The 23,775-nt window shown below is 41.9% G+C and overlaps 3 protein-coding genes and 1 long non-coding RNA gene across 10 annotated transcripts in view; 2 read left to right on the top strand and 2 right to left on the bottom strand.

Moving 5' to 3' along the window:
• The window catches only part of RABGAP1L (RAB GTPase activating protein 1 like), a 242,294-nt gene extending 235,710 nt beyond the window's left edge, over positions 1-6,584 (top strand). For 6 of the 7 annotated variants that reach the window (XM_062602213.1, XM_062602211.1, XM_062602215.1 and 3 more), the window contains 5 exons: positions 986-1,090; positions 2,318-2,401; positions 2,869-2,940; positions 4,309-4,506; positions 4,831-6,584. In XM_062602213.1, the coding sequence (XP_062458197.1) occupies positions 986-1,090; positions 2,318-2,401; positions 2,869-2,940; positions 4,309-4,506; positions 4,831-4,986 (615 nt within the window). In that variant the 3' untranslated portion in view covers positions 4,987-6,584. The remainder of the gene's footprint in view (positions 1-985; positions 1,091-2,317; positions 2,402-2,868; positions 2,941-4,308; positions 4,507-4,830) is intronic. The other variant, XM_062602212.1, reaches the window with a different exon arrangement.
• A 3,064-nt stretch (positions 6,585-9,648) lies between these two features.
• Positions 9,649-10,717, bottom strand: LOC134155256 (uncharacterized). The gene is made up of 2 exons (XR_009961478.1): positions 10,170-10,717; positions 9,649-9,777 (listed from the first exon to the last, which is right to left on the bottom strand). It is a non-coding gene; the product is annotated as an uncharacterized LOC134155256 (long non-coding RNA).
• Positions 10,718-13,386: 2,669 nt separating this feature from the next.
• Positions 13,387-19,076, top strand: CACYBP (calcyclin binding protein). Its single transcript, XM_062602355.1, has 6 exons — positions 13,387-13,506; positions 13,916-14,108; positions 14,799-14,895; positions 15,469-15,568; positions 16,853-16,947; positions 18,765-19,076. Exons 1-6 carry the CDS (start codon positions 13,486-13,488, stop codon positions 18,922-18,924), a joined length of 666 nt encoding a protein of 221 aa, XP_062458339.1. The 5' UTR covers positions 13,387-13,485; the 3' UTR covers positions 18,925-19,076.
• Positions 19,077-20,328: 1,252 nt separating this feature from the next.
• MRPS14 (mitochondrial ribosomal protein S14) lies at positions 20,329-23,264 on the bottom strand. Its single transcript, XM_062602356.1, has 3 exons — positions 23,182-23,264; positions 22,699-22,857; positions 20,329-20,748 (listed from the first exon to the last, which is right to left on the bottom strand). The coding sequence occupies exons 1-3, from the start codon at positions 23,224-23,226 to the stop codon at positions 20,566-20,568; spliced, it is 387 nt and encodes a 128-aa protein (XP_062458340.1). The 5' UTR covers positions 23,227-23,264; the 3' UTR covers positions 20,329-20,565.
• Positions 23,265-23,775: the final 511 nt, after the last annotated feature.

Genomic DNA, 23,775 nt, shown 5'->3' with positions numbered 1-23,775 from the left:
ACACGCTAATGCAGGAAACCTCAATCGACCTCTTCACTCAGGGCCCAGGTGCAGCTGCTTCTGCTACCCAGTCACCACTAACAAACACCCTCATTAATAATTAACACTGTAGCCAATAGGTAACTTAATACCACCACCAGTGGTAGAAAACCAAACTGCAACTCAGAGACAGGTTCTGCACTGTTACTTCTTGTTTCCAGTGCCGTTTTCCCACTTGTATTGTCAGCAAACTAAGTACTATTCGAGCACAGCCATTGCCTACTGTAGCACCTAGTTACTGAACAGCAGGGGTGGTGCAATGCAGTGTGTATCTCCTAGCTGGGGAGGCCAACAGAATATAAACAGGTACTGAGAAATACATTTCTCTTGTGGTGATTGGTGAGAACAGTGCTTACAAAACCAAAGCATTCCCACTATCTTCCACCGTGAGCCTGGCCACTCAAAGAAAGGAGAAAATTCATATTCTGCAGTAGACAGTATCAAGTTTCTGCAGGTTTCAGTTACTTGCACTGATAACCTGGTTTATCTGGTGGTCCTGTTGGTCTCTTTTATACTTGTCTCCACCCAGATGCTTTGTAAGGTACAGTGCAGGCAACTAATGTTTTCCACGGTATCTTACAGATACAAAAATGGAATGAGTTATCTGAAGTTACACAGGAGCTAAATCATGCTGCCGTCACTTAGATTAATATTGTTCCCAACAAAAATATTCTATACATCATGGTTTGTATTAGGGTTGTATTAAAACATAGTATCTCTGGTTATTTGCCATCTGGGCTTAGGTAAGCATGTGGCGAAAGGGCCCTTTCGCCCAGTTGTTGAAACACAGTGAAATAACTTAGAAGATGGCTGTTTGAAAAAGGAATTTCATATAATAGGCTAGGTGAGTCATCAGAGGTCAGGAAAAGGCAATGCTAGAATCTGAATCAATACATTTGTATTGGCACAGATAATGTCTGATTTACACTAGCTTTTCTAATTCTAGGCTGAAGACAAAGCAGATGTTTTGAACAAGGAACTTCTCCTGACCAAACAGAAGCTAGTGGAGACTGAGGAGGAGAAACGGAAGCAGGAAGAAGAAACTGCTCAGGTAATGCATTCTCCAACTTTTCTCATTTAACAAGGAAATGCAAGCAAAGGATATGGAGAAAAGCATGAATGTGTTGTAATAGTAGAAAGGATTTTGTCTTCAAAATGCAGTCACAACTAAAAAATTACAGTGCCAGGGTAATTAGTTTTTTTTAAGTTTGGTTTTCAGTATTTTCTTTAATTGCGCTTAGAATGTTCAGTTTTCCAAACCTCATCCTCTTCCCAGTATTGTAATCCTTTTCACTGGCGGCGAGCAATCGCAACTAAGGAGACATGATCAGACCACTTTTAATGATCTAAACAAGAAGCTGGAGGAGTTGTTGCCTTAACAAGAGGCTGTTCTGGATTCTGCTGCTGGTTCACTGAAATAAGCTGTGGATGTTTTTGCCTGAAGCTAGAACCAACAGCGAAACCAAGCTCAGGGTTGGGAGAATTTTGTGGACTAGACCTGGCCTCATATTTTCTGACATGTTCAATCTTAGTTTTTCAATTCTATGTATCTACCACAGTGCTGAATACTGACACACAAAAGTATATGTCAAAAGTGATACCCTGATTTTTGTTTTTGCTGTTTGACAACAGTGACTACAACAATCAAATGACAATTTTTTGTGTCTCCTTAAATGGAGGTTGGGAGGTTCTCCGCTATAATAAGGCAGTGGAAGCCTTTTCCTACTGAAAGGCCTCTCAAGATTTAGTGGTTCTGAACAATTGAGGGATGAGTTAACTGTAGTGCAAATGTAGTGCACAGACCAAGCCAGATCTTCTTCTCCCATTATGGACATCAGAGTGGTAATGCTGAGAGATTCTTCTTCCTATTCCATCTCCAAACAAACAAACAATCTGTCTGCCTACACTTGTTCTAACAGTGTGCAGAAAACAAAACCAAAATCAGTAAAACCCACTTAATAGTAACGCTCTTGCTTTGTGTTCTGTGGATCATGCTGTACCACCATTTAATGCAGAGGAAGAATAACCCTACAAGAGAAGTCAGGATATACTGTATCACAGTATAGTCTTTCTAGTTGTAACTGAATATAATACTTATTTGTGTACTGAGTAAATCAGACACTTATATGAAAAAGTGGAAGTTGTAAGAAGAACTGGAATTTGGTAAGGAGCAGCTGCAGAATTGCTGTAAACACAGCCAGACTTTGAGAGAATGATCTGATGACATTTTGAAAACTTCTTTCAGTGTACTGTGTAACTTCTCTCCTTCAATTCCTAGCTGAAGGAGGTCTTCAGGAAGCAGCTAGAGAAGGCAGAATCTGAGATCAAGAAAACCACAGCCATTATTGCAGAGTATAAACAGGTACTGTTCTAGGGACACTTTTTCCTATTTCTTCTTTCAACCTGATGTGAAAGCTGAATTTTCAGAGTAGCAGATCTCAGCCTTTATGTTACACTACCTTTCAGGCTTTCAGAGAGGAAGTGCTGTAATCCGTCATAAATCTTTTTGTGGTTTTCCTAATAGTCTCATAATTTAGGGAATCAGGCAGAACCTGTCTTTCAGCTAATTTTAGTACTACAGGGTGAATGCTTCTTTACTCTGTGACATAATGCAGTATAAACATTATAAACTAATTCATCTATAACTTGTTTGTCTCTGTGTTCAGGTTCTGTATTGAATACTGTCATTCTTTTTTCAGTCTCATTATTAGCAACAGCCTCTGAGTGAGGCAACATTTAAGAAATGTTGGTTCTAACAGAAATGAAAAAACCATGGGTTACATTTTAGTACAGTAGACATTAGCTAAGAGACTGCTTTCTCTGCTCCAGATTTGTTCCCAGCTGAGTACCAGGCTGGAAAAACAACAAGCGGCCAGTAAAGATGAACTGGAAGTTGTGAAGGTGAGAATGATGCCTCTACATATGAGGTTTTTCTAACACAAGTACTGCTAAATACCAGTGACACAGAATAAGACACTAATTGAAATTTAATGTTACAACAAACAGCATTGTCCACCTGCCTGCACTGATAGCCCACAGGCATTTTAGATCAGATTCAAACGATAAAAAGGTTAATTTCCTTTCACAATTCTTTATCTTATATCAGCAGCACAGAACTCTGAACCTGAACTGCATGTAGTACTTGGTTTTTCTTTTTCCTGTTGAAATACACACTTCTGGCAAAAAAATGCAGAGAGACAGTATTTACTTGGATGTTTTAAATAATAATAATAAAAGGTTCTCTAGAAGAGAAAACATGCTGCTTCTCTTGTGTGCCCAGTGGAGGGATCAGAATTGGCCGAACTGGACAATTTGGGTTTCTGTAATTTAAGCAAAGCTGTTTAAGTAACTTGGCATAGCTTGAGCCATCCCCAGAATTGCCCTAGCAGTTCCTCACCCTTCTCTAAAGCCCCTTACTAGGAACATATGCACTAGAGATAAATGTTTCCTGATCATGTATCCCTCTGCTTTGTCACTATGGAGTAGGCAGAATTGTTTTCACTCTGGTTTAGCTTCTAGTTGTTTCTTTGGTACTCAAGTTGAACCTGATTTGTGCCTTTTTAGTGACCTTTTTATGTTACTGGTAAAAAAAGTAATTCCAGGATTGATCTTCCTATAATCTGCTGAAGTAGCTCAATATCCTGTTTCAGTTTGTGCGAGCCAGGCCAGCTGTGCTCCATCTTTAGCTATGAGTAACTGGTTGACCTCTCCAGGTAGCACGAGAACATTACTGTTGTGTCACTGGCAGGTGTCACTGGCAGAAAGGGGCATCCCCTAAGATGCTGAACAAACACCTGCAGGACAGTACTGGCCCATGCAGTGAGCACAGCAGCTTGCTTACTTCTGGAAATACGGAAAAGCTACCTGGCTTTCTTTAAAGTATCACAATTTGTATTAATTTATTCAAGTACTTTTATGGAAGATGAAAAGTTTCTGGAGTGTGATTTCCTCTTCTGAATTCTGCTGGCATAAATACTGCAAAATATTACAAAGCTTTGGTAGCAAGAGGGTTTGAGTATTTCTAATCTAGGAGGCAAAGTCTCTGTGCTTAGAGCATGCTAAGTAGATTTTAAGAAATTTTATACTGTTAATATGCCCTGGAAATTGTTCATGAACTTCTCAAATTATTTCCATGTCATGTGTGAAAACTGCAATACTAGATAGTTCAAGATTACTGACACAAAGGCAGTCTAACATAAAAATGGCTCTTCCAGGAAGTACAGCAACTCCTAAAATATGCATTAAAGATGAGCTTTCTGGGTATTTCAGGGTAAAGTGATGGCCTGCAAACACTGCAGTGAGATTTTCAGTAAGGAAGGGGCACTGAAGCTGCCTACTGTAAGCATGGAGAATAAGGGCATAGAAATGGATGATGAAAAGGATGCACTGAAGAAGCAGCTGAGGGAGATGGAACTCGAACTTGCACAGACCAAACTGCAACTTGTGGAAGCTAAGTGCAAAATTCAGGTATGTGAAATCCAAGTACAGCCAGCCTGTGTCCTCAACCTTGTTATGCTCAGTACAAAATAATTCTAAATTGTGCAAAAAATTGTTCCAAAAGGGAACATACACCCATTCTGCAGTGTATCTGTGAACTTCAAGAACGACTTTGACTTGAAATGAGATTTTTATATCTAAATATCTTCTGCTGTTTCTGCAATTTCAATCTGCCTTCTCTCCCCAGTGCCTGGGAGGTTGCAAGGAAGTGCTGGATTGCAGGGACTGAGTTTGAAGATGCTTTGTTGTTAATTACCTGGGTTTTGATCAGTTCTGACTATTCTGCTTTTGTAGGAGCTGGAGCACCAGAGAGGAGCCCTTATGAATGAAATCCAAGCTGCCAAAAACTCTTGGTTTAGCAAAACCCTGAACTCTATCAAAACGGCAACAGGCACACAGCCACCACAGCAGTCTCAGCCGTCCCTGCCACCGAAAGAGAGCAGTACATAGTTCCCGACAGACCCCAAACAAGAGCACAAAGAACAACACAGCTGAACCCTGGAGGATTCTTCCAGTGGTCTCTCCTCTTGGAGAAAGGACAAAAGGCAGGAGTGCAGGCTTGAAGTGAAATTCTTCGGTGTTTTTCATTCATTCTGATGTGACGTTTTCAGAGGGGGGGAAAATAATTCCTGGTTTATGTTGAATTCTTACTTCCCAAACTGCCTTGCTGAAAGCCACGTTCTGATACCTTCATACTTTTACACTTTATTTTATATGACTAGATGTTAAATAAATACTTCAAAACTAGGTCTTTAATACACAACTAATTATTCAAAATTATTTTTATCTTGCATAGAAGGTTTTTTCTTCTGGAGGAAGAGAGAGAATGGAAAATGTAAAGTACTGAAGCATAATCTCTTCATAGAAAGCACAGTGTAATAATCACCAGTGTGTGTGCCGGTGTCTTAGGATAGCTTACACCCTGGGACCATCTCAGAAGTTTATCGCAGTGACTGTGTCCTGCAGAGAAGCACTTTTTGTAAAGCTTAGGCCATAGCAAAGATAGTCTTGTGCTCTCTTGGCACAATTGTTTATGAGCTTCCCTGATAAGTTCTTAGTTCTGATTGTTTTTTTTCTTCAGAAATGCAAGTAGTGCAGTTCCTTGTAGCACTGTTGTGTGAAGGCTATTGACAACTGAACTGGAATTTAACATAAAGTTATCTAGTTCCCTTTTTATTTTTAGTTTATACTACAGTTTGCAGGAAATAATTCTTTCCACTGGGATAAAGGGAAAATTGTTCAGCGTTTATTTGATTTTTTTGCCCTGAAGCAGAGTGAAGACCTTGCATAGGTTAGACCTTTCGTATATCCTGTGAAATAAGGGGTAGGTTTTATGAGTAACAGTAATGGGTCTATATTCAAATTCTGAATTTGACACAGAAATGAGGTCTCAAAAAAAAACAACCCCAAAATGTTTATGCTGCACTGATAAGACACTGCAGTGTCAAGATCTGTTTGCTACTTAGGAAATGCTATGTTGGTATTACTTATTTTTATAAACACAAACATTTTCAAGTGGAATACAAAACCTAGACTTTCCCATGGGGCAGACTTCTCTGATGATTCCCAAACTTACCTGGTTCTTTTTTAGCTCTTAAGGTAAGAAAATCCAAAAGCATTTGTTTTGACTGAACATAAAGTGTTTATAGAAATACTTATTTCATGTAAAATTAAACTATTGCTTGAACTGATGGAGTATTTTTTTAATTATATCTGTCATGTCTAAAGAAGGTCTTGCAGGTAAATATCACTGCTGGACTAAAGATTGTGTATTAATTGTTCCATTTTCAGAATTGTTCCAGGGACATTAGTTCTGTTTTTTTTTTTTAATTCTAAGTAATGCCATATCTTGTCAGTTTTGTACAATAAAATTTAATGATACCCATCTTGTGCTTTGTTGTCAAGCATAATTCTGAATTATTTTAAACAGGGTAGTATAAATATTACCTGTGCCAAAGGAATGATTCTGAAAGGCAGTCAGCTGTTTGAAGTAGAGATCAAAATAGAATCACTATCTGGACACAATCCTGCAATGAAATTTTCTCTTTAAGGGTAAGGGGCTAAAAAAATTAGTATTTGAAAATGTACCTGCAAGAACAGTGATTATCTGGAAACATTAATGTAGTGAGAAAAAAGGGGTGAAAACGCAAAAGGAATTTCTTTTGCAAATATGAACAAAGATCTTTTTCCCTGGTCACTTTCTTGCTAATGATATTTGCATAAATGTTTCTGTTCTCTTAACTGTCTAAGCCTAGCATTAGTCATTCATTTACCAGTTCCACTTCACGCTCAAAATGAACTGCATAATAAATATGAAGTGACATTTAAGAATACTTGGTGAACATCTGATTGTTACATTTGAGAGTACTGTGCCGATGAGTGACACTGATGGTTTGACAAGTGTCCAAATTTCTCATTTCATTTATTTTAAATCATTCTTAGAAGTGAATTTAAAACCTTGATTGGAAAAGTGCAGTAATAATAAAAAAATAAATGGGTAAGACTGTGATTCCCTGAGCAGATGACTTAACATAACAGCTCACTTCTGCTCAAAGAACTCACCCCTCCAACTCCCTGTTGTACAGTCATGTCCCTTGTCCTTGTTATGGCACTTAACTAGAGACGATTAAAACCAACCAAACAAAAAAAGGTGTGGGGTGGATTTTTCCCCTTTTGGTTAGTCTTTTGACACATTAATGAGTTAAATAATCTCAAAGGGTGCAATGACTGCAAGTGGATTGTGGGAGTGGGACTTCTCCTGTTCAGCAAAAAAAGAACTGTTAAATAAGCTCACGATGTTGCATGGAACTCACTTTGACACAACATCATCTTTCTCTTTGTAGCTGCTCTCTGACTTTGGAAGTTGAGTTTCTGTGACAAAAATATGTTTGCTACCTGCTAGCCAGGATTTCAAAACCTTGTAGAATGGAAGCTGGCTTACATCAGCAAAAAGAGTTTCTGAAGGCAACAGCTGCGTTATCACTCTTGGCAGTGACATAAAAGCAAAGAACTGCTTTCACCTTCCATCTATAGTCCCAAAGTAGCGTTTGTAGCAGTGGTATTTGGAAGAGTAGTATTTACATGGAAAATATGTCTTCTCAAAACTACTGAAAGAATAATAAACTAACTCTATGGCATTATCTTGATGAATAAGCAGTTATATTCAGAAACAAGGAAAGAAGCAAGACTGCAGGATTAAACCAGGCAAGCTAAAATTCTGCCTGCTGACTATATATGCTATTGGGAAACTTAGCTTCCTATGAGAAAAACAAATATGGGGTTTAATTAGCCCTTTTCAGCAGCATGTGAAATACATGTGCACATGTATGCCAGACCAGCTGATCAGTCAGGGATGGCTGGCTTGTTGTTCAGATTTTTAGCAGAAAACATCATCAAAGTCTCACTGAAACTCTTTTTTTTTTGTGTGGCACTGGAACAGCTAACATGGCTTGTAAGTCTGCAGTGATTAATATTTCTTTTCCTAAGTCAGTATTAAACTATGTATCCACATCAAACTTACATTAAAAGTAATTTGAATTTTATAAATATATGTGTGGAACTAAATTTTATTTTTTAATTTTATTGAGAATGCACAGTTCTCAATAAAGTCTTTACTTTGATTGGGGTTAAACCTCCAAAGAATTTTTTTAGTACAACTGTTTTATCTTGTTGGATTCTAATCTGTTCCTGATATGCCCAATGTGCGGGGAGAGGGGAGGGTACTTTTTTCAGTTTAAAAAGCAATTGTTTTTACTTTGACTGTAACACTTTACAGGAGAAATGAAGCAAGGCTGATTTAGTTACATGGTACCTCTGTGAACTCATTTTGTATTATCTTTGTGAATCAAACTTAATATTCTAAAGTAATAGGACGTATTTCACTTAAAAATTCCAAATGTACCCCACAGAAAATAACAATAAAATAGAAAATATCATGTGTGCTGTTAATCCAAGAAACTGCAAAATCTCCGAGGTCCGTATGCATTAAAGTTCAGTAAAACCAGTCTTGGGAGACAGCTGTGTAATCAGTACTGCCAACTGACAAACTCATCCTTGTCCTGCCCATTAATTAGTATATAATTTGCTACAGCTAAGTTACATTGCTTACATACATAGGTAAGCAGTGTTTTTCTTCTTTGTTGAACATTTTAAAGGACTTCTCTTAGTTGGCTCTTAAAATTTAAGATAGATGCTTTTATCTGTGCCATTGTGTTAAAAACAACTCAAAAAGTCATTTACAAGAGGAGATAGAAACTCAAGAACAAGAATTCAGCCCCTCAACAGAGCATGAAGTATCCCATTGACTTTAGAGTCACGATGCCATTGACCTTGAGTACATAAAAATCTGAATTTACTGTCACTGAAGTATCACAACTTGGAAGCTACATAAGTCATGCTTTCTCCACAGGATAAAGGTAGGGCTGTTCCCTATCTTTTGTTAAGTAGTTGCACTGAAATCCATGGAACTACTTATATGTGTGGGAAAACTATACCTCTTATTTTGATTTACTGCTAGACTCAGGGATAATTGGCATACTTCTACATGATCTGATAAGCCTAAATACCTTTGGCACTGAAAACAGACACACTTCTGATGTTACGATGCTGGTTTTCTTCCAACTGCTAGAGAGAAAACCTTAGTATGTGTTATTGTCTGAATGTGAACATCAGGGCAGAGATGTTTCCCTCAAGACTGGGGACTGTTCTGAGTGACAAGCACACCTATTAAAGCTGAACCCTGCAGAATGGGCTGCTGTGCAAACAGCTGGCTGCACTAGACAGGTAATGCTGTGTATACCCAAGGCACTGCTGTGAGTTAACACAGCACCGGTCGTCACGTTGTTCTTGCAAGCACAAAGGCTTGAACTATATTATTTTCCTGTCTATTTTGCTAATACCTTACTGGGAGCTGTCCTGTTACCTCTTTCTAAGTAATAATACTGAGGGGAGACAAAATGAAGCGCTCAAGTTTGGATCTTTCAAGTCAGGTGGGGTGTACATCACAGCAGCCTTTAGAACAGAGCTGATCCATAGATGGGGTTTGGGAAATTCAAAGAATTTGCAGCAGGATGAATAATGCTCAGCATTAATCAAGATCCCACCTTACCCAAGTCAGAAGTTTACATAATTTATTTCAGTATCATGTCTTAACACGTAAAGGTTAATCCTCCAGGAATACAGGGTTCTCCACTTCTGGATTCCAACTGCTTTGCTACTGAATGTATTTCATGCTATTTTTACCTGAAAAAGACAAAAAGATATGGGTAGAGAATTAGGACATTACTTCCTTTTATTTTCTGATTCAGTGGGACTTGCTTTTATTTAACCTGTGAAGGAATATATATGTATCTTTGGAAAACTATATCGTATATATAGAATACTATATAGGAAACTGAATCACAAGGGGATAAATACATCAAAAGGATTTGGTGTCATAAATTTCATTTATGATTTGATACCACCAGAATCCTGGGCTGTACTGATTTCCTTCCAGTTTCTCTTATTTTTGTATTTTATATAATACATGGATGGTACTACCAATGCAAATGAGAGCAAACATTCTCAGATTTTTCTCCACATCCCAATTCCCCCCTTCCAGTAATCCCTGGGTTTGCACTGCTGCCCATACCAACCTGTGCCAGGAGCTCTCTTGAGCTTTGGGAACTACTGCTTTCCCATGGAAGATTTTCTGGCTTCTCTGAACTGGGAAAAGCTGACATGTGAATGCAGAAAAGAGTCTAATCAGGCATGGTCCAAATCCCTCAGTGCCTGCCATTCAAGATGAATTCACTTTAGCACATTGAAACCAGAGAGCAGCTTCAAAGCTCTGGCTCCATTACAATGAAGTTTTCTAGATCTGGAGCTGCATTTGTCATCTGTGTGTGTCCCAGTTTGCAAATCCTAAAGAGTTAGGAAAGAAGAGCATGACAGCGACATCAGACTTTTAACTGAGAACAACTCCATACTACCAGTATTTGTGCAACAAATCCACGTATTATATAAAGTATAATATGGAAATATAAGTGTAATGCTTGGTATTAAAAGTGCAATTCAATGTACATGGTCACAACAAATGTTTACTTTTTTAATTGTTACAGAATTGTTTGGATTGGTACCTTGTTATCATTGTGTGAACAATGCCTTGTAAAATAAATGGAAATGCATACAAAATGGGAATAAGGTGCTTCAATCTGTTTGTAATAATAAACTGCTGCTGTGCTAGGGTTTTTTATACAGGTCACTCAAGGTGGTCATTTCTAAGCAGCCCTATTAGACTTGGCAGACTAGCTGTCCAAAATGTGTGCTACACAGCCAGTTCTAACCCGTTCATTAGGACGATGTACTCATTCCCAAGGGGTCTCCTGTTCAAGTCTGACAGACAGGCACCATGCCAGAGAGCTAATGGGTCACCCTGGCCCTCCACTTCAAACTCTAGCCTGAGGTTGCCAGCCCAGAGAATGCGCTGGTAAATAAGCTTTTCTTGAAGGTCACTGATACACAGCCATGGGGCAACAGGAGCCACTGTTAAGGACGTCATGGTTCCCTGGAGTACACAAGAAAAATACGAAAGTGAGCCATGAGGCAGCATGCTTATCAGAAGGGTCATAGGGAGCACAAGGACACGGCAAGAAATTGAAAACTGACTCCTAACAGAGAAACATGGCTGAACAAGAACAGGGCAGACCAGAATTTACAGCCGTCAAAAGTATTCAAATGCTTTATAAAACCATTTTCCATGTGAGCAATTGCTGCAGGGTTTCTTTTTTATTAATTAAGATCAACAGCCATTATTCCCTGGTAACTGGAAAGGCACACAGCACTTCAGGGGAAGATACAAAGGCAAAGAGAGAGAAAAGCTGAAGGTTAAATTTACCAGACATAACATTTGGTATTGTTTTACCTCCACATCACTATCCAAGGACTGTTTTCATCAGCTGCTATCAATTCCTGCAGACAGAAGCAGAAGGCTACTACTTGCTAGACAAAAGGCCACAGGCCTTTCAACACCCTCTCAGATGCTTCCATCCCCACCCCTTCCCCAAGCTGAAGAGCACTGAAGACCACTCTGCACTATATTTTCTTTGCCAGAGAGACCAGACCAGGATCTTTCAGTCAAGTTTCAGTACTCCTACTTACTCTAATCTAGCTCCTTTTCTCCTTCCGGATGCAGGATCTTTTCTGATTCTTCTCCAAGAGAAGCCCTGCCACTGTGCTCTTTGTACAGGTGCACACAAGATGACAACCTGTTTTTGTCAGGCTGTCTTCTGTTTCCAGCCAGGGGAGGATGCAGATGCTACTACAGCTTTATGCAAACGGGAGCCATGTGGAACCTGTTTTTACAATGCAACAGACAACTCTTCCATGTGGAAGCTGCCACTGAAGTGGAAGTGCCACAGGCATGGAAATGCTCCTAAGGAAACAACATAAGCACTGGTTTTAAAAAAATATCAAGAAAGAAGCATATTACAGGCTCTCTTACCAATGCATTTATGTATTAGCAAAAGCATTTTCTCCTCTAAACAGAAATTAAATTAGAAAGCAATACCAGTTTAAATTCTAAACCTATGAGCACTCAATCAGGCCACAACTAAGAGTGGAGAAACTACAAAATCAGTATCTAGAAAAAACCCACATAACGTTTTATCTTGTCTTGGTGACTGCTCAACAAAGATCACAAGGAAACAATTTCTGAATAAGCAACTGCCTTTAACCAATAAAGTAACCACACCACAGAAGTAAATTCCAGTTGACCATACTGTATTTTCCATATAGAATCAACTGGCCCAGCTTCAAATGCTGGACAAGCTGAAGTCCTGTGGAAATTACAACCAACCACAGAGTTAGTTATGCAGATCTTTCCTGGTCCTTTCTCAACTGCAAATCACGAAGCACTGGACCAGAGGGTTATAATAAACCCTTCAGGACAATGTCTGTTAAAACTGATTTGTGGAACGCAGACTTGAATGTAAGTCCTTGGCTTCAGGTTTGCTATTATCTTTACAAATTAATTCTTGGAAATTCACTTCAGAAAAGTTCACAATCTAAGGCCATAAATCAGCAAATTAGGTGTCATTCCTCAGTTGGGTAAAACAGATGTTAGAACTGGCACTTTCAGAGAAATCTACTTTTTAAATGCTAAGGGCTGTATTCTGCCTTGGGTTCCATTGCTTATAAAAGATATCTGGAGACAAATCCATTGCTTATAAAAGACATCTGGAGACAAATCCATTGCTTATAAAAGACATCTGGAGACAAATTCATTGCTTATAAAAGACAACTGGAGACAAATGCTGACACTCCCACTTCCCTACTTGCTGAAAGACTGACGCAATTTGTTTGGGGTTTTTCTTTTTTAGTTTTGGTTTTTTTTTCCTCCTGTGTGAAATTTCAAGGTCCGACTGGCACCAGGGAATGCAGAAACTCGTTTTTTCTGTTGCCCAGGACGCTGAGGTAACGGTGGTGAGAAGCACCCCGTTGTATTTTTACCTCGACCAACTGCAACCGAGGGTGCGGTGCTCGGGCAGATCGTGCCGATCCTCCCCTAAAGCAGTTACCATTGCGCCCGCTCAGCGGCCCGGCCCCTCCGCCGCGACGGGAAGGAAGGGGTCCTTCCGAGCGGCGCCCCTCAGCGACCGCCTCCCGGCCCGGGACGCGCCGCGGCCACCGCCAGGGGCGCTCCCTGCTGGCGGCGCGAGCAGCACCGGGGCTGGGGGAGGGGGGGAGGCGGGAAGGCCCGAGGCTCCACCCCTCGGCCATGGCCGCGCCGGCGCGGAGGGGAGGGAGGGAGGGAGGGAGGGAGGGGGAAGAGCTGTTCCGGCTCACGGGGAGCGGCGGCATTGCGTCACTTCCGCGGCGCGCTCGGGGCTCGCGCGGTGAGTGGGCGGGGCGGGAGGCCGGAAGGTTCCAGAGGGGCCGTGGGCGCTGCTGGCGGGGGCTGCCGCACGCGACATGGCTGCAGCGCGCGAGGAGGTGAGCACCCCCCAGCGTGTCCCGGGGCTCGGACAGGAACCGGCGCGGGGGGCGGTAGAGCGGCTGCTGCGGGGAGCCGGGAGGGAGCTCTCGGGTTGGGTGTCTGCTGGGCGCTGCGGGTGTGCACACCGAGATGGTGCTGCGCGCTTAGAGCGCGAACCAGAACCCTCTGTGGGTTTCTCTGGGCTTTATAATGGGTGGAAGGTTAAACCTTCAAACGTGTAGTGGCCGAGAGAGTGGAACGCGAGCGGGAGTGAGGAATCGGTGGCTTCACGGTTAGAAGGAAATGAAACAACTGAAACGGCTGCATCTGGGAAATCTGAAACTCCTCACTCAAAGAGGTCAGCCGTGAACCGAGAGTACAGGTATCCGTATCTAATACGCACGTGTGAACCTCTTTTTACACCAGTTACTGAAAGATTTGGAAGAAGTAAAAGAATTGCTTACAAAGGCCACGAGGAAGCGGGTTCGTGATGTCCTGATGACAGAGAAACACAAGCTAGAGCTAGAAATCAAGAATCAGCCTCCACCGAAGCCGAAAGATGCAGTGGAGGAAGAAAAGATGTCACTGGGAGGGTACACGGTGAAAATAAACAATTATGGTAGGCTTGTTTTTCTGAACACTTTACCGGAGCTCCACCGTCTCTGACGAGAAGGCATGACAGCATTAGTGTGACTTACAGTTGCCACTTGGCATTATAAAGAAGGCTTCTTAAGTGATTATTTCATATTGGAAACCCCACTGAAAATGCTTCCACATGCCTCGTATGCTGTCCCAGCCACAGGGTGTACTGGTTCTGTTTGTGTGATAGTAGGGGTGGGATGCATTAATGATCCCTGGCATGTACCTACTAGTATTTTTTGCTGCCCAGTGCTTAGAAGGAATGAGTGAGCTTTAGCTTTTCTGCATGCCATGTAAGTGAAAGGAGAGGTAATTGCTCAAGATACTTGTCCTGCAGGGAGTAGGGGAAAAAGTGGGTCAAGGAAACTGCAGTAGAAGCAGACAGCTGCCTCTGACACCCTCTCACAGACAGGGTTACTCTCCTCTGTCTGAGCTGGTAAGTATGTTTTGCTCAGAATTTCCAGGAATTAGGGAATAGGGCTATGTGTGAGGACCTCTTTTTACTGTCACATTATTCCCAAATAATTTATGTCTTTCCCTTATCTCTCTGAAGATTATTTTGGTAAGGCAGAGATCCTGCAAATTGCTAGGGGACTTTGAGGGAGCTGGAATGAAATGCACACAGGTCATGGAGGAAAGGTAGAACTTAATCTATTTTTTCCAATTGCAGGTTGGGATCAGTCAGATAAGTTTATTAAGATTTACATCTCTTTAAATGGAGTCCAGAAGCTTCCAGCTGAGAATGTGCAGGTGAATTTCACAGAGAGGTGAGTTCACCTTGTTGCACCACACAGCACAGGAAAGCATGGGTGAAGAACATCATTTGAAATGCAGGGATGCATTGAGCGCTGTTCTGGATCAGCCCTTACTCCCCACCTGCTTTTTTTTTTTTACCCCTGAGGAGTATTAGCTTTTATTACCACTTAGCACTACGTAAGTGTAGCTTTCCTGAGAGGGTATCAGGATATTTTCATTATACAAATGCTTGTTGCATCTCATCACACTTGCCAGGGTATGCAGTGTTAGCCCTGTTTTTTGATGGTAACAGAATGGAAGTGTACATGAAATAAATCTGCCTTTACAAGGTTGTAGGAGTTCAGTGAGGTAGAATGAACCCCCTGAAGGTCTCAGTTTGTCGGCAAGTCTGGATAGGTCATTTTAAATCCACAGTATTAAATCCAACTGAAGATTTGAAAGCCCTGGGAAGAAAGTAATTCAAACCTGTTGATATGCTTTCTCAAGGAATATGCCTGATGTATTTTTTGATGTTGTTTTTGGTGGCAAGGCTCAGTAGTTTTGCAGTGATTGCAATATTTGTGACCTCTGTTTTCTGGTCCCAGGTCGTTTGATCTGCTAGTGAAGAATCTGAATGGGAAGAACTACACCATGACCTTCAACAACCTCCTGAAACCCATCTCTGTGGAAGGCAGCTCTAGAAAGGTCAGTGCACATCGACTGTTAAGAAATACCTGGGTCATTCACAAAGTACCATATTCATTGCCTGACTAGTTCAAGAGACTCAGTGCTAACCTTCAGTCCCTCTCTCTGTCTATAAAATTTCTTCCCTGTGAATGTGATTCTTCTTAAATTCTAATTGTCATAACTGTGGAATTTTCTCTGGAATCCATGGCCTCCTATTTGAGTAGATCATGTCTAGCTATGGTACACTTTTTTAAATACGTGTCCAACAGGATTTCAGAAACAAGCAGAAAATTCCACTAAATATCCATTTACATCCTCTGCTTTTAAATACCTCAGAGGAATTCTTTGCAATTTTAAGGTCTAAGAGACTTTTCAGGAGACCCAAATCTTGGGAAGCTTAAATAGGCTTAACACCTAAAACAAAGTCTGAAACCTCTCTGCCTTTGTTAAGGGTGTGTTGTTCTGGAACTGAGCACTGGCAACATTTTACTGCCAATTGCTGCAATGTGGGGGCACTGTCCATACTCTGAAACTTGTACCATCTTTCCAGGCTTAGGAAAGTGTCAGATACTTTTGTCTGCGTTCTGCACAGTTGTGTGCTGCAGTTAGAGACATCAGTTGTGAAGAAATTATGGTTCAGTTGGAAATTGCCCTAAAACTAGGACAGTGTGAAATTAAATAAATGAGTGATGCTCTGGTATTTTATTTATTTTCTTTTTTGGCATAGAATTGAGCAGTAGTCACATACTTGCTAAACTGAACTAAAGGTCTGGCAGATTCTTGTCCACTGTGGCATGCAGGAGTTATTTGTGAAATTTAGGTTAGGGTTGCAATTAAACAGGCTTTGCTTGTAACTGGCAAACATACTGCAAGATTAAGCAATGCCCTAAAACTAATTTCTTATCCTTGGAGAAATAAACTGGGGGAGTCTCTACCTGAACTTGGTATTCTTAGAGAAGTCTAGTAAATGTAGCTGTCCTTTACCTGACAGTCCTGGGTACTTTTAGCATCCTGAGAATCACTAAATGGTGTTTCTGCAGCACTGTAATGTTCTTCTGTATTGGTACTATAGTTCTGTACTAGTAGTATATTAATCATGGCATTTAAAGTGTCTACAGTGAGGTTAATACTTTACACCTCGAAGCTCAGTGCATGCTATAATTTCCTATGTGCTACATAACGATAGCTGAGGTAAATGCTTCAGAAATCTAAGAAGATGGAAAGGTTTATGCTCTAAGCTAACTTTATTCATTGTGGTTGCAACTAGCATTCTGAATTCATGTCTTGCTCTTCACCATGCAGATAAAGACAGACATGGTCCTTGTGATGTGTAGGAAGAAGCGAGAGGAAAAATGGGAATGTCTCACTCAAGTGGAAAAAGAAAGCAAAGAGAAAGAGTAAGTGTCTTTTCAACCCTCCATCTTGTTTTCCATCTCTTGTTCTCCGACTTGTTTGGGGACTGCCAGGAGAGCAGATCTGTGCTACACTGACACTGCAGTCAGGTAGTGAAAATTGCTGTTTTGGGGGACAAGCCCCCGAGATGCTTGAGAATCATTAAGTTGAGATTTTCTTGCTATCAGTAGGACTGTAAGTGCAGGAGATACACTTTCAGTAGCTGCTTGCCACTTTTCTACTGTTTTATTGCTAATGATGAAGTCTGCATCACAGGAAGTACCTAAGATAGACCTGCAGAATGTTAATCGACCAATTAAAAATTCTCTTATTTGATGGCTGCATTCATTGCAAAAATGCTCTAGTGAGGTTGACTTTTTTTAGGTTAAGTGCATATGGTATAGAAATGCAGATATAATACTTTCAGCTGCTGGTCGAAATAATTACTATTTTGCCACCTGTGTGTGAAGCGCCTGCACAAAAAATCCCAGCGTACTTTTGACAAAACAGGCTTCTGCTTACCTAGGTCATTACACAAAGTCTCAAGCTAATTTGTATCACTTCAAATGCTTGGGGGCAGCCCTACAAGCAGCTTAGACACTGGATGTATAAGCATGGTAAATTATGGCACGAAACACCTGAGGACAAAAGATGGTTATATATATATGTGTGTGTGCGTGTATATAAGTAGTGTATCATGTAACAATTCTGTATTGTTTGTTGGTTTTTTGGTTTTGTTTTTGTTGTTTTTTTTTTTTTTTTTTTACAATACCACACACATTTTCTTATCAGAAGCAGCATGGAAAAATTGACTTTCAAGAAAGTTATGCCTGCCAATGTCTATTAATTTTATATCTGTTTATAGAATGATTGGCTAAAACTGATGAGTCCTAACTAACCATACATGAATTTAGAGCAAAACTACCTTCCCCTCTTGACAGACATCACTGGAGATTAAGAGATTGTAACTTGAATACTAATGCAGGTTGTTGGAGGGACAGGCTCATTTTGTTAAACCTGTATCTTGTGCAGAGAAGTCCTCCACACCACCCAGCCTGTCATGATCAGTATTGCCACCCTATTCAGCATTGGGGATTTGGAGCATGGTAAATAAGTGGCTTCAGAAATGCTTCCAAGACTGGTTTGGGGAGCTCGCTCCCTCTGCTGACCTATTTTGATCTGCATGTTTTTCACATAGCCTGCGGCTGCACTAGTAACTACTTATGGGATTTTAGAAAACAGGATAGAGACAGGCAAGTTTGCCAGAGGGAGCATAGGCTTATGATAAGGGGCATGTCATACCCAGGTGCTTACCATGTGGGTGACACTGTAAGCTGGCTTCTTGAGAAAGTTCCTTTGAAATGCAGTGTGTTAAAAATGAGACAGTGAACCTCTGGAGATAATCTGAAAAACGGGAAGTGGAAAATGCCTTCTGGGCTGTGAATGTGGTCACAATTCTATTTTTGTTCCCTTGTCACATAACACCACAGACAGATATTGGTCTTTATGTGTCTGTTGCATTCTACTCCTACTTCCTAAAATTAATTTAGGGTGGTGCTTCCAGGGTCACGTTCACTGCAAAATGCTTCCCATCATCCTTAGTGGGACAGCTCTAGATATACTTCTCAACTTGCATGTAATTTAAGGGTACTCTTTAGGATTCTCCCTACTTGGAAGCTGACTGAGACTGTCAGGTTCTGAAGAGTTTGCCAGAGGAAAATCCTTGCTGTTACCGGGATGTTTCAAACAAATGCTAGTGTTTAATTTTTTTGCACAGAATTGTTAGGTATATGTGATCTTCTCATATGTGTTTGTCTTGCAGGAAGGCTGCCTATGACACCTCAGACCCTAGTGAAGGGCTTATGAACCTTTTAAAAAAGATGTATGCAGAAGGGGATGATGAAATGAAGCGCACCATCAACAAGGCCTGGGTTGAAAGCAGAGAAAAACAGTCCAAAGGGGACATGCCAATGGATATTTGAAAATACTCTAAGGGCCGCCTTAATCACTGATCTTCCATGTGAGACATGCTATGCTGCAAAGATCATTGTTTATACAACCTTCTTCCAAGCAAAGACAGTCATTTTCCATTTCAGGTTGGAGAAAATACTTAAATAAAATAGCTTATAAAGCATTTCCTTCAGTCAAGTGGCTCACCATTTCCTGAAGAGTGGAGCATAGGTATATTCTTACCCTTCCTTGAAAAAGCCTCTCAGATGAGTGGAGAGTGGTGAAACAGAACAGAATGTATAAGTGTGGGTTTTTTGTTTTGTTTGTTTTTTGAATGAGATGTAGTGTGTATGTTGAACTGTAAACCACATCACAAAGAGAGAGATGCTGAAGAAAGTAGAACCACTATCTCAAACACTTGACAGTTAAGCAGAAACAATATGGTGTTAATCCTGTGACATTAAAATTACTCTCAGAAATTAATGACTGCTGTTTAACCTCTTGTGAATTTTTAAAGAACAGCTCTTCAGTGGGTGCCTATGCTGTGGCCTCCTTGAGGGGTCTTTGAAGTGGCATCAGTCACAGGAGGGCAGTAAGCAGCTGATGCTGGCCACTGAGCTTGCCCTGGCTTTAGTGATGTATGAGGACAAGAGAGACAAGCTATACTTTATCCTACAAAATTTCAAGTATTTTAAGGTAATGGAGTAGTAAATATATTGAGAGAGCTTACACTCCCAAATCTGACTCCACTAGGGCTGATGGGCTGCTGTCAGTTTGCTGCACGTGTGCCTTCCATCTGCTTGTAGTACAGGTGTACTTGGCCTGTTCACTGCAGCCTCTCAGCCCGTGTGAGGGAGGGGGACAGAGCAGCCATTTCCCCTTCATTGCCCTGCTTTGAAGAAGAGTACAGGGCAAACATGAGCTTAGCAGCAGGCTTGTTCTTATTGTTTCCTTCCTGCATCCTTCTCATGTGTCTCCCAAGGACAGATCTGTTCGATGTTACCTTATGAATTAAGGAAGCCATTACTCTCCTATTATTGTCTGGACTAGGATTTGCAACCTTATTCTTAAAGCACTGGACTAAGTGGTGCACTACAAGCAGGAGATAAATGCTAGCATGTTGTAGTTTCTAATGGGTCTGTTATCCACTTGGTCTGCTTGTTATTATACATATATTTTTGCATAGCAAGAGTATCTAATTTGAGGCCATGTTTTGTTTCAGTTTGTGCTCACCCTTGTTTGGAATACCACTTTGCCCTGTTGTGCAATTCCATTTATGCTTTTACCCAAATTACCATGGTGAACTTACCGTACAGTGACAAAACAACTGCTTAAACAAGCCTTGTGCTGTATGTCTTTATTTCTAATGTTGCCCTTATCACAAACCTCAGCTTAGTTTTGCAGCCCTCTGGTAGTGATTTTTCTTCCACCACCACCCCCCCCCCAATAAAACTGCCTCATACAGACAAGTTTAATGTGGTTATACTGTTTTTCGTCAACTCATACCAGCTGCAGTCCAGTGAGTTTAAGGCATCAGCATGGCTTTTCATCCTGCCTTTATCAGTTTGATACTGGTGCTGGGCTCTTGGACAGGACAGTCTTGCTTTAACTAACTCAAACACAGACTGAACTTGCTTTGTGTTTTCAGCCTGAATGCATATCCATGCGGTGATCTACCACATGGCCCTCTGTATCCCAGACATCTCACCATGGTCAGCAAAGTGGCGGAAAACTATTCTGCTGAGCCTCCAGCGCCGCTTCACCCCCCGAGGGCGGGATGTCAGGACACACCTATTGTGGATCCTCGAAGGGCAGCTGTCCCGGGGCAGGTCAGCAATCTCTTTATCAGCCACTTCCTAAAACAGAAGACCACACCACAGTTACCTGTATTTACCAAGAGTTTGAGGGGGCTTATTGTCAGACCTCAAAATCTAGCTGTAGAGTAGGTACTGCCACGAGCTGCTCTACTACCTCATGAGTATGCTTACCTGCCTTCACCCCTTCTTTCTGGGCATCCTAGGGTCAAATGTAACATGATTCACAAAGAGACCCCAAAGTTAACTTTATTACACAAACCTAACAGCCTGAAGCTAGTGATTATAGTTAGTCAAAATCCACTTGGCTTTCTCCTTATTGCATGGTGGGCTAATCCTTTAACATGGGCTGAATTTAAATATACGTTGCTTATTAATTGCCTTCTTAGGTAACATGCTTTGATATATACAAGATCCTTTTTACTGACACCAAGAGTTGCAGCCAGAGGAGGACAAGTCCAGGTGTCTCTCAGACACTTGTCTCCCTTTGACCCTTACTGTCTCTTCTAATGAGAAGGCTTAAGATAGGTCTTTCTACATATAACTGAAGAGCTCACTAGTTTTCAGGAAACACCATGTAGCAGCAGCGTCAGAAAAGGTGAGGTCAGCAAGGAAATGTAGCCTAAATGAAGTTGCTTGAGGCTGGATATGCATCCCTAACTGCAGCATTCTTAATATGCTATTTTCTGAAGGACAGAAGGGCTCAAAGAAGCCCATGTTCAGTCACAGTGGGAAATAAAAGGAAGGCCTGAGGCTCGACTACAAACACTCCTATTATACTCCAGGAGAAAAGCAAGTGTAAGGGCTGCCTTCCAAAAGGATGTTTGCCTTCAAAGGGCAGCATCATGACTTTCAACTTTAATAACAGCAAGGTCAGGAGGACTGCTTGTCTTCAGAACATACTTCAGTTACTGGTTTTGTCCAGTTGTGTATCTTACCTATGTATATAGCTCTAATTTTATGTGCCCCTAGTACAGCCAAACATTTGCAGTACTTTATCTACCTATTTAATTCCTAGGATTTTTTTTTTTTTTTTCAGAAAGTAACCTCTGCTTTCAGAGAAAACTCATTACTTACTTTTAAAGTCTTTAAGTATGGAGCCTAAATGACGTTTTGTAGGGGAGACAGAAGTTACTTTCCTGGAGTCTTTTTCTTCTAACTGCTGCTATAACTTAGTGACTTCAAATCGTGACAAAAGCAGCTGTGGAATAGCAAAAGCAAGGCCAGCTGCAATCTGGTTTTGTTCTGTAAGGACATCCACATAGACTAGGCTTGCCAAGACAACAGTAAAGTCAATATATAAAAGCAGATCCATATACTTTCTCTCCAAGGATGTTTAAGCACGTAAGGACCTCCCCACAATTAGGTATGACCAGATCAAATACATACAGGAATATTTCTGATACAAATGTTTTTAATGATTAGTAAGGAAGGCTGTGAGCTGGGCGAGTAGCTGCATTTTTAAGAACAGCTCTAGTGCCCAAATCTGATGCAGCTCTTGCATGCTTGTAGCTCAGGCAAGAAATAAAATTAAGTACTTCTAATTGAACAAACTGGTGCTTTTGACTGGATCAGGCTTCCAGGATTTTAAAGAAAAAAAAAAATGTTTATTTGGGAAGTTCTACAAGTAATCATATATATCCCGTATTAGCAGAAATAAGGAAAACAGCTTTCTGAATGCATGGTAGTGCAGCTGGGGGAGGGGGAAGGAAGATACTTCATCACATGTAGTGTTACATATACTGCTTACAAGAGAAGCACTGGTTTAAAAAACCCAAACCCGCAACCCAACACACACAGCCGCTAGTCAGGCGAATACCCTGTTGTAAACACTCCCAAAAGGTTCTGCAGACGCTGGGCGCTAGCGGCAGCTATGCAATGTGACATGGTCCTGGGCCAGTGACTGGGAATAGCAAACGTCCGTGACCTGGCACGGCCTCTCGCGTCTGTAACGCGGCCGCCGCAGCAAGGCCCGGGGGGGCTGCGCGGTACCTGCAGCTCCTTGGGGAGGAGGGTGTTCTTCCGGATGGCGTTGATCCGCAGCCTCTCGTCCGCGTACTCGTACGCCAGCTTCCTTCTCTTGACATCCCGCAGCATCCTCCAGTCCACGTAGTAGCTGCGCACTTGGCTAGTGCAGGGCGGGGGGAGAACCTGATTAAAAGAATGAAGCCTGCAATAACACCCGCCTGCCGCACACTTTGCCCGACCCAAGTATGAATTATTTCCACAAACGTCTCTTTGTCAGACTTCTTCAAACTAATTCCTTGCTCCTGCCCACTAAGTGTAACGTGTGATCCCGCTCAGCTCACAGAAGCCAGCAAGGAATTCATGACACCCGGGGCACGAATAACCCGCAGCTGCACCCACACCCGCGTTGTTCCCGCCGGTCTAACAAGACCCGCAGTCCCCCGCAGCCCCTCGCCGGCCCGGCCGCGGTCGCGAAGGGGAGCAGGGCCGGGAGTGACCCGTTCTGACCTGCCGAGCGGCCCGCAGCACCCAGCACAGCGAGGACGCCGCCATCTTCTCGGAGAGCGGCAGCGGGGTCGCGCATGCGCTGAGACACCGCGCGGGTGAGGCGGGTGGGTAGGGCTGCCGGTGAGGGGTCCGGGGCTCTCGGTGCGCCCCCTGCGGGCGCGTAGCGGTACCTGCCCCGCCGGTCTCTGCGCTCGCCCTTGCTCAGTGACTCTATTTCCGGTGCCTTTGCGGGCGGGAAAAAGTACGGGGAGAATCCAAACCCCGTTAGAGGGCAGTGTTGCGTACCCCAGTGCTGATGACAAGCCTCGTCATTAGAGGGAGCTGGCGACTTCCGCAGAAACCTCAGGATACGGGTCCTAGGCTGGAGAGGAAAGTCAGTAAAAATGACGGGGAAAAGGGTCCCACCAGGAAAATGTAATGCAGAGGCATCACACCGCATTTTGGGGACCCCGCCCAGAAAAGCACGTTTATCCTGCTGTGTATGAGGTTATCTGCCAGCTGTCTTCTTCAATGTGGCCTTAGTTTTGTTTCTTAACAGTTTCTTTGCTTGTTTATCACCTAGCACTATTCCTAAATTTATATCAGCTTTCTGCA

The sequence above is a fragment of the Pezoporus occidentalis genome, unplaced genomic scaffold (assembly GCF_034315485.1).
Source record: "Pezoporus occidentalis ecotype Australia unplaced genomic scaffold, CSIRO_AGI_Poc_V1 ctg76, whole genome shotgun sequence".
Classification (NCBI taxonomy): Eukaryota; Metazoa; Chordata; class Aves; order Psittaciformes; family Psittacidae; genus Pezoporus; species Pezoporus occidentalis.
This window is presented reverse-complemented; position numbering and strand designations above follow the sequence as displayed.